This window comes from Nansenia antarctica (assembly GCF_963989245.1).
Source record: "Nansenia antarctica genome assembly, chromosome: 2".
Taxonomy (NCBI): Eukaryota; Metazoa; Chordata; class Actinopteri; order Argentiniformes; family Microstomatidae; genus Nansenia; species Nansenia antarctica.
This window is the reverse complement of record NC_137675.1, coordinates 76033582-76044186: the sequence shown is the minus strand read 5'-3', so window position 1 is coordinate 76044186 and position 10605 is coordinate 76033582. Positions and strand designations below refer to the sequence as shown.

Genomic DNA, 10605 nt, shown 5'->3' with positions numbered 1-10605 from the left:
CTCTCCTGTGTACTGTGGCCTCCAAAAATGTTCTATAGTTGCTGATATTTCATCTCAGACTCACCCCCCCCCCCCCCCCCCCCCCGACCTCTGTATCTACCACATGGAGGACTCTCTGCTTTTCTTGTTCACATTTTAAGTATTTATTGTGAGAAACCTTTATTTAATGGCTTTACTTTGAAAGCAAAATGCTTGTTCATTCTGCTTGCTTGAAAGAATGCCAGTGTGAGGAAGATTTGTCATGATGTCATGTTTCCCTGGATTGTTATTTTTGGGTCATTCTGACACAGAGCAACAAGTTGTGTCTCTTGACCTTACAAGTATTCAGTGGAACATACTTCTCCAAATCCCAAATTAGAAAAAGGGCACCCCAACCTTGTACAGAAGAGGAAATTGTATTTTCATCATGTACTTGTCTGTCTCATTGGCCATTTCCTGAAGGTTTTCAGCTGTGGTTTGGCCTTCAGATCATACACCACTTTCGTGCTGCTTGATAAGATTTTGAAGAGTTATCTTAATCAACTAGTCACTTTACTCAGAGGGGAATTTAGTTACGCAATCTCTCATCTTCACAAAAACATGAAGCATAACTAACAGATGTCTGGTGAAGATCAAGACAATCACAAAAGGTGATCATTCACCCACGCTGACATTTTGCTTCCTGTGCCTGATTCGGTTTCCCATGCTTGTCCTCTTCAATGGTTTACTCTCTGTAAGCATTTGGGAGAGACGAGTGGAGCGGCATTAGTGAGAGTATGCATTATGTCTCAAACAATGTTAAAGCAATATTGTTAGTTGTACTCCAGCATTATTATTATTATTTTTATGTGAGGAAGTAGTATAACACTAGTGACAATGAAACCGGTCACGTGACCAGGTATGTCCTCGCTCACCCGTCTGTGCCACCCTAACTCAACTCTGTGTTCCTAACTGCGCCTCTTGCACACACACACATGCACGCACACACGTACACACACACATGCACACACATCTCATATATGGCAATGGTACACAAACAATAGTTAGGAGAGGAGACAGTTTTGAAACCACGAGTAAACGATTTCTAGAGCAACTGGGTTAGCTATGCCATTGTCAACTGCCTGCATTACTTGCTTCATGTTACTGTGATTATGTCCTTTCTATCCTAGATTCTTGGGGTGGAAATGTGAGATCCTCTAACAAACAAGTTATGAACACACACACACACACACTGTAATTTCACTATCACTGTCCACTGGCCGTCAGTTAAGGCCAGGCACTGTCTCTGCACCGTGATAGCAGCCTCACCGTTACCATGCCGAAGCACTTCTTCTAGAGCTGAGTGCGGGGGGATGTCAAGACCGCCAAAAATGGCCACCAGTGCTTGATCTCTCCTATTAGGTCATAACATATACTGTTCTTTATCTCTCCTGACTGTGCACTGCTGTTTTATAATCTCATGTCATGTATGATATTAGCTGTCTGGCTGTTTTGTTATCACCTTCACCACTTTCACCAATTTAGCAATGAGTCATTGTCTTGTGGTGTGAACGCTGAACTGCAGATTGGTAGTTGTTAGCCAGTGGGGGAATTAATGTGTAAGACGTCTTCACAATGTATGAACCCTGGGTGAACATGCTGTATGGGCACTCAATGTAGAATGTCACAGCATAATGCACTCATTGATAACATAAAATCTATATAACACCTGTACGACACACTGGTTTTCAAAGCTTTCCCCAATCCTATTATAACGCCACACCATTCAATGACTGCTGCTGAAAGAATCTAGGTTGAATGTGTGGGAATCATACTGAAAGTGTGAAGGCTTCTCACTTCCCACAACAGATGCACTGATTGATAGTACAGTTTGTGCAGTGTCAACCACAATGTCAGTTGCTGTCAAAAGCTCACTCCCATAACTATGATTCTAATGTTCAACATCAGACATTGTGTTATCTGGATTAAAAGGAGATTTTGTGTTTTGTTTTTGTTGGTTAGATTGGTTAGTATGTATGTGACATCCATTCCAGACTTAGTAACTTTGTAATTTTGTTTTCAACAGATGACTGTTTTGTCATGTTTATTTTGTTTTTGTTGTATTTTAGGCTCTGAAGTTGTAAGATGAAAAAAGCTGGTTAGAAAAGGCATATAGATTGAATATATCCAAATGTGTACATGAAAATAAAGAATACATTCATTACAAAAGGGAAATACTGTGTTTTTTATAAATCAGTTTGTGTTATTAGTAATTTGTTAATATTAAGTAGTGGTGGCTGACTGTGGCGCAGGAGGTAGAGCCGGCGTCTAGTGATCGCAAGGTTGGCAGATTGGTGGTTCGAGCCCCGGCTGGCCACATGTCAAAGTATCTTTGGGCAAGACACTGAACCTGAAATTGCTCCCAATGAGCGGGCTGGTGCCTTGCATGGTAGCTTGCTGCCATTTGGTGTGTGAATGCCTGGGTGAATGAGAGGCCAATGTAAAGCGCTTTGGAATAAGGCGCTATATACGTCTTTGAGCCTCGGAAAAGCGCTATATAAATTCAATGAATTATTATTATTATTATAAGTCAGTCCATTTAGTCTATTGCAATCCTATAGAGCACAACAACACCCAGTGCAAGCAGACAAAGGGTTTGGGACCCATGTGTCGTAACTAGTCCTTATGGTGATACAATCTATAATTTATGGCCTTTTACATCCTACCTCCCTGCCCCATGGACAGGGTTTTTGTCTTTTTTTTTTTTTTTTTATCTAACGACACAGAAAACCACACTCTGTCATTGTCCTCTCTCAACAATAAAAGGTTTCCTGGTCCCCTTTTCCTGTCACCTACCAGCAACCCACAACCCGCCTGTTAGCCATAACCCTCCCCTGTGTTGATATAATGTGTAGATTTCATCATTAGTTTCTACCAGCATAAAGTGATACTCTTTTGGACCCAGTGTATGGGGAAAAGGAGTCCTTCAGTCCGCTAAATTCAAGTGATGTAAAGGCAAAGCTGAATTACTAGTGTGGATACGTTGGGGGGGGGGGGGGGGGGGGTGATGAGTTTAAAAGCCGCCCATGCTTATCACGGGTCAAGTGACAGGACTCCTTGCAGTGAAGATAACGCAGGTCGAACGCAAAAGCATGTGGGTGTGGGTCATAGATAAGAAACCGTTTACTCTTCTTGGGTTGGCTCGAGGAACTCAGTTGGTGTGAGTTCAGATGCTCCATGTGCGTTTTACGTTGTTAGGTGTTGTTACTTAGATGTGTAACTTTCTTCCATTGTTGTCTCTGCCACGTTTGTTGCAACAATGTATCTTCAGACGTTATGCATGTGTAGGCCAAATGACCAACTCTCCATTTAATAAAAACAACTGTCATTTATATAGTATGAGTGTTGTGGTCTTCGAGCAGTGTTTTTTTTTCGTCGGTGCGTCTTCTTGGCTCCGTTTTGGCGGGACGTGTTGTTCTGTCCAGCGCGCGCGCAGGTTGTAACCGTCAATGAGCGTGTTTACTCCAATAACCCCCGCCCACAAATATGACTGAAGTTAATGTTTGTGACTGAATGCTCCACCTCTAAACGTTGTGTTCATTTGACAAGTAAACAGCTTTAGGCTCTCTTTCACCTTATCTCCTGAAATGCACGCGCGCAACTGTGTGGCGCTATCCAAGATATCTCCGCAACAAGCTGTCACGACCCGAGGAGGAGAAAGCAGCCGTTTGGAACAGGTCGCTCACCAGTTATGCAGGACAACAGAACTCGTCGGTCGCTTTGTTTACAGAGCAAACAAAAAGATGTCAAATGATAACCTAAACAGGTTGTTGGTTTTCTGTGTACTCTTTAGCGCGCAGAAGACTGCCAACTCGCAGGACGCACACACTTTGGACACTAAAGGTAGGACACATTTCTAGAAGTACTTGTTTTTTTTTACTCATCTCTAATAACAGCATGAGAAGTGCAGCAGTTTCATTATTACGTCATATATTGTGTTTCAAGATCAAGACATGAACTTCGCAAGTTTATATTTGAGTTTATTTTAATAATTTAAACTCTAGTGGGATTGAAACTTGATTGTAAAGGGAACCTACTTAAGTGAGAGTATAAATAAGTTATAACTTATTTATATAACTCAGTTATAACTCACCAACAGTCATTCAAAATAAGTTTACTATTCTCATATGGTCATATTTACTTACAGTATATGCTATGGGGCTAAATATGGAATTACAATAGCTATTTTGCTGAGCACAGACGAGGCTCATGAGTAATAGATACCAGATTTTACACTTCATCTTTAAACCAATACAGCAACAAAAAGATGGAAGACACACTTCTCTGCCTGTGTAACCTTCTCTTTTCATTTCCCTGATGCACTACCAAACATTAAGTGAAAATGCCTCTGTAACCTTTTCTTTCCCTCTAATGCGCTAATAACACTGCCCTCATGTCTTCCTAGTGGCTCTCCTGCTCCGTGTCGAGTCTGAGAACCCAAAGTGCTTTGCTGAGGGCATGCGGGACCTTACCTGCCTTTGGGAGGAGGATGAGGAGAGGGCGGGTTCTGCAGACCAGTACACATTCACATACACTTATCAGTGAGTTACTGTGCTAACAGTCAGTCCACTCAATGACTGAAAATAAATAAATAAAGTGAATCTATGGATTCACCCTGGAGGAGTACGACCATTCACAGAGACCACAGCAATATAATATTATGTAAAAAAAAAATCACATTTCAGCTTAATTTGATGGACAATATAAATCAAAATGTAACTTAAAATATGTTACCAAAGAGTGTTGAAGATGACATGCATCTCCCTCCTGTGCAGGAATGAGAACAGCAGTAGGTGTGCTGTGACTGCCCTACCACCAGCAGGCGGTAAGAGACTGTACTTCTGCAAGCTGTCCCAGACCCAGTTCTTTGTGCCCCTCGACATCCGGGTGTCCCGAGATGGGCTGCTCATCCACAACCGCAGCCTCCTCATCGAGCTTGTCTGTGAGTTGTTATGGGATACTGGGATACAATGTTCTAGAAATTATGTCACAACTGTTAGGGGATAGTGTTCTATATTTGGTATAGAGAGGTGTTTATGTTGTTTAGGTCGAGGTGTTTTAGGGCTATACTGTATGTTTATTCTTAATTCTCAATGTTTAAAACACAGATATCATAATGCACGTGTGTGTGTGTGTGTGTGTGTGTGTGTGTGTGTGTGTGTATCAGTCCTGTTAGACCCACCAGCCAACCTGACAGTGGTCAGTACAGGGAAGCAGGGCCAGCTGAAGGTGAACTGGCTGCCTCCTCGTCTCAAGTACATGGACGACAGCATGATGTACGAGGTCAGCTACGTCACAGCAGGAAGCCCCATGGCTCAGGTATGGCAACACACACACACACACACACACACACACCTCACCAACCCACATCCGTTTATGTGTGATTTAGTCAACAACTGAGCGATTCTGTTGTTGTATCATCTTTCTTTCTTTTAGTTTTTTCTTTATGCAGATTATGTTACAGATTTTGTTTCTATTTTGCTATGCAATATCTTCGGTTCAAAGTGATTTGTGTATCATTGCACAGGACAGCGTATCATCGCACAGGAGATGCGTTCTGCAAGGATGACTATGCATTGTCCTCTCCATTTCTGTTTTCCTGTGGACAATGGACGTTAACGTTGTCTTCCTCTCTCCGATGTTCAGGTGGAGGAGGTGAGAGCCGGCTCGGAGCTCATCCTGAGAGGTCTGCAGCCAGGTACCAAGTACAAGGTGCGTGTCCGTGTCAAACTGGACGGCATCAGCTACAGCGGCTACTGGAGCACCTGGTCTGTCCCGGTACTGATGGAGACACTGCCTGCGGGTTAGTTTCTCTCTTCACAGCATATCACAATACAAATCATCTCCCTGTTGATGAGCTTGTCTGAGGTCTAGTCTAGTCATCATTGTCCTGTCACGAGAGCTACTAGGTCCTTGTTGTTTTATAGGAATAGATAAGTGTTATATCCTCCTCATCCGGTTAATTAATAGGAAACTAAACACGTTTAAAGGGGTACCTTCCTTATGGGGCGACTTTGGCGCAGGAGGTAGAGCCTGTGTCTAATGATCGCAAGGTCGGCAGGTTGGCAGTTCATACCCCGGCTGGCCTGTTGAGGTGTCCTTGAGCAAGATACTGAACCCCAAATTGCTCCCAATGAGTGCGCCGGATGAGTGCATGGTAGCTTGCCGCCATTGGTGTGTGAATGTATGTGCGAATGGGTGAATGAGAGGCCATTGTAAAGCGCTTTGGAATAAGGCGCTATATAAGTCAGTCCATTTACCATTTATGACCCTGGGTGTGTTCGTAAATACGCTCTCGAAGTCTGTTCAGCACTCATGGAATGCCTCTTGTCCAATCAAATTGCTTAGTCGCTCTATGACGTTGAATCCAGTGTGCGCTCCAGCGCTCTCAGAACGAATTTATGAATGCACCCTTGGTTCCTGGTGTAACCTTGTCTCTGCTGTCTTTATTTTCACATTTATTTTGTCTCTGTTGTCTCTATTTCTAGAGCTGGACCCTCTCATCCTGTCCCTCAGTCTCATCATCTCTCTCATCCTCACCCTGCTGTCCCTCACCGTGCTTCTGTCCAATCGCAAGTCAGTCCATACCCAACTCACTATTCACTACACACTGTATATACACCAGATCAAATCATTTCAAATACTTCAGCTGTGCTTGAATGGGTTTGTCTGGCGTAATGGAACCAATGGAGCTTTGCCAAAAGCCCTTCTGGCACTCCAGACTCATGTGAATGCTTAAAGTGATACAAATAAATGTTAATCCGAGTCTGATATACTACACCCAATGTGAAAGGTGAAACTTTCTGAGGACCGTTAAACCAATCTGTTGGTAAAAGATTGTGGAAACATATCATCAGTTGTGGTATATTAACTATGCAACACCTCTGAATCACTGTCATCCCCAGTTTTCTGTTGAAGAAGATTTGGCCTCACATTCCCACTCCAGAGAGCAAGTTCCAAGGTCTCTTCACTGTGTATGGAGGAGACTTTCAGGTGAGCTAAATAAATCAAGATTAAGTAACAAAGAACTCTCAGCCTAGATATTGAAATGACAGAAATGTAAAGTAATCTGTGACCTAGGGCCAATACGTTGGGTATATTAATATGGGTCTATGACCTAGGGCAAATGCCATATGTATATTCTAATCTGTGACCTAGGCCAAGACCATTGGTATATTCATCCTTATCTGTGATCTAGGGCCAATTCGATGGGTATATTAATCCTAATCTGAGATTTACAGTAGTGGTTAGAGTGTGCAGACCACTGAACATCCTCTAATTCTGTCCTTAGGAGTGGCTGGATAACAGCAGCGGGGGTTTGTGGTTGAGGCCAGCCTCCTTCTACGCAGAGGAAATCGCAGCCCCACTGGAAGTCCTCTCTGAGGTCAGCTTGAGCCCCCCGGTACCCAGCTCCAAGGCTTCTGAGGTCCTGGGAGTTGGGGGAGAGGAGGAAGGAGGTGAGGAGAAGAGGTTGAGCAGGGTAGATTCAGTGTTGATGGAGAGGTGGAGGGAGCCATCCCACAAGCGCTGGCTGGTGGACCAGCTCCACGCTCTCCACCAGCACCCAGCGCCCCGCTCCCAGTCGTCCCTGCTGGAGTCCCACGACGCCTACGTCTCCCTCAACCCCAACGGGGAGGAACCTCTGGACAACATCCAGGAGGAGACCATGCCCCTGCAGGTCCTCTTCGCCTCGGGGAGTAAATCCTTCTCTGAGTCTCGCTCCGACCTGGGCTCCCTCCAGCAGAGCTCTGGGTCGGGTCGCCTCTCGTCCCAGTCCAGCTTTGAGTACCCCAACCACACCTGGCCCCCCAAGGGCCCCGGGTACACCTACATGGCGGTGGCCGACTCTGGCGTCTCCATGGACTACAGCCCAATGAGCTCCAGTCGGCTGGATGACATGGGGAAGGGGGTTATCTTCACCAACGAGTATAAGAACGAGATGCCCTCCGCACACAAACCACCCCAACCCATACTCGCAGGGCAGCTCATCCACGCTAGGTGAGGACCGAAGGAAAAGCAGCTGAACAGACTATGAACTCAGGCCCGGAGGTCCAATGTACAGTAGCTGGGGGAACAGTGAAAGGACATTGGAAGGCCATTGGGATGTTTGGCCGAAGCTTCTACATTGACTTTCCTTTCTTGTGCCAGTGGATTGTATTTGCTATACAATCCACTGGCACGTGGATGTACTCTCGTAATCATGATATAGGCCTAGTAAAAGACAAACCAACATCATCAGTAACTCCTTCTCCCCTGTGTAGTACGAAACCCGTTGATACAAATGGCAGCTGTTATTACACTCCAAAGCTGATATTACAAAACAAATGTTTATATTTTAAGATCCATTGTATCCAGGTAAAATCATAAGGGTTATTTTTGCATCTTTTCAATAAAGTATAACGTTTCATTTGACACGTATTTGTAAATAGAATTGCATCTGTTGTATATTGTACAGTATAATAATCATTTCACAAAGATGTAGCTGTGCCTTAATCACACAACACCTGAACTGTGGACAAAAAGGTGATTAGGTAATATGTTGCATCACACACACACACACACACACACACACACACACACACACACACACACACACACACACTAGAGGACAAGATGTTGTAAACAATTGACATAACTTAAGTTTGTTTCCATCTGTCTTTTTAGTTTCCACCTTGTTGAATGTAAAAGTATTTTGTTACATTTTTGAGAGACCATAGTTGTTTGTGAAAACTAACTGTAAACAATGTGAATAGTGTCGCTAGTATCTCTTCTTAGAAATATGGTTCATCTCTTATTTGCCTACATCTGTGATGATTCAAATTGGGTCCATAATATTCAACTGCATAGTGGCTCAATATTTATATCAATATCAGTGGACAATATTTACAGTAAGCGTATCTGAATAAGCATATAATATGTTGTGACCTACTGTAGATGTTTAGAGAGAAATGAGGTGGTGTTGTTATCGTTATTGTGCCTATAGAAGATATGGAACACAGTCCCCTCAGTTTGAAAACACCAGGTTTAGAACATTGTAACCATAATCGGTCTTGCATAACAAAGACAGCCTAATAATCAGTTTAAAATGCTTTACTGTGCATTTGCTGAATTTGTTTGGTTAAAAGCATCAATCATGTACATTTCTTATAACATTTATTTAGAGGTTCATGTACATTTATTTAGATATATTCTATTTGTCTCTATTGAACCCATTTGCTTTTGAAGTTATTTCAACATTATGTCGTAAATACTTTCTCAGGTCTTTCTTTACGTTACCACTGTGGTGATAATCTCTATTTACTGACCCTCAGTGTATAGGCCAATTCCTGTTTCGTTAAAGGTAAAAAAGTGTCAATATCATGCATATTATGATGTCGATATATTAGTGTATTTTGTATGGATGTTTTAAAAAAAAACTTTTATTTCATTAAACTGTGTACTAAACACTCATTGTTGGGGTCCTTTCAGGTGAGAACAAAAAGATGTCAGATGCCAAATGAACCGCAATTCTGTTACTGCCGCTCTCATTGTTTCAAATGGAAGCCCCTGCACACAGCAAGCGGGTGGACAGGAGGTGACATGGCTTTGTCATATGAGTTGAGTATGAGAATGTGAGGTCACAGCATGTAGGACAGATAAGACAACAGGGCATGGGCTGGAGATAAGACTTATCCAATGCCATGATGCCAGGCGAGGCACATGAGTTCACACATAGATCATTAGACTGACGTTCCACAGTGGCCACACCTCTCTACTGGGGTACAGAAGTGCAGTTTCCAATGGGGTTTTTCCAATGTGTTTTCCAGTGGGGTACAATCATCATAACTATAATGCAGGTGATTGATGGTGATGACTGCTAACTATTTTGATAATGACACCCATAGGCCATTAAAAAGTTTATTGAAACAACAACAGCGATTGAATCACACAATTGTGTCACAGACAGAACACAATCTTTTTTTGAGGATGGCAATTATTATCAAAGCTTGTTGATTTGTAGGCTGTGTGCTTCAGTGATGTGATGGTCTGAGCAACAAAAATGGAAGTGAGGTTTAAATATGATTGGAAAAAATGTGAATTGACTTTGTTTTTTTAGCTATTATGGTGTAATGCGAATGTGAGACAAGGTGAGACACTACACAACATCACCACCATGTGAGGTTGTTATATCATCTAGTTCATAAATAGCACTGCATGAATATTGCAACGATGCTTGTCAACGTGTTATTTCTGTGGGTAACATGACAGCACAGCGGGAGGCTAAAGTGAGTTCATGACAGGATCACACAAGCGATGCATAACTAAAATCAAGACGAAAATAGATGCTGTCAAAGATTTATTCACAAGTACAAAAATGTATATACATATACAGATAGCACACAAGACGACACATAACTTTTCGTGACCTCAGAACAGTTTACAGTGCATGAATTGTCATAATACAACAGGTCTCCGTTGGACAAAGGTAACACAAACATAACAGAGACACAGAACATTTCCAGTTGTTGAAGGAGTCACGTGTGTACCATATGATGGTATTTTCCATCAAACCATTGTAAACTCCATCGAGCCACTGGGGTGAATGAC

At 42.8% G+C, this 10605-nt stretch overlaps 1 protein-coding gene across 1 annotated transcript; it reads left to right on the top strand.

The window, feature by feature from the left end:
* Positions 1 to 3718: 3718 nt before the first annotated feature.
* epor (erythropoietin receptor) lies at positions 3719 to 8033 on the top strand. Its single transcript, XM_080524191.1, has 8 exons — positions 3719 to 3861; positions 4424 to 4559; positions 4794 to 4960; positions 5186 to 5337; positions 5665 to 5821; positions 6507 to 6594; positions 6924 to 7011; positions 7310 to 8033. The coding sequence occupies exons 1-8, from the start codon at positions 3762 to 3764 to the stop codon at positions 8018 to 8020; spliced, it is 1599 nt and encodes a 532-aa protein (XP_080380317.1). The 5' UTR covers positions 3719 to 3761; the 3' UTR covers positions 8021 to 8033.
* Positions 8034 to 10605: the final 2572 nt, after the last annotated feature.

Excerpts from the sequence above, each read along its gene's own strand:
- epor (XM_080524191.1), top strand. The coding sequence starts at position 3,762 with ATGTCAAATGATAACCTAAACAGGTTGTTGGTTTTCTGTGTACTCTTT. Across the intron at positions 5,822-6,506 it reads GATGGAGACACTGCCTGCGG|AGCTGGACCCTCTCATCCTG; the intron begins GTTAGTTTCTCT and ends CTCTATTTCTAG. Across the intron at positions 7,012-7,309 it reads TGTATGGAGGAGACTTTCAG|GAGTGGCTGGATAACAGCAG; the intron begins GTGAGCTAAATA and ends TTCTGTCCTTAG.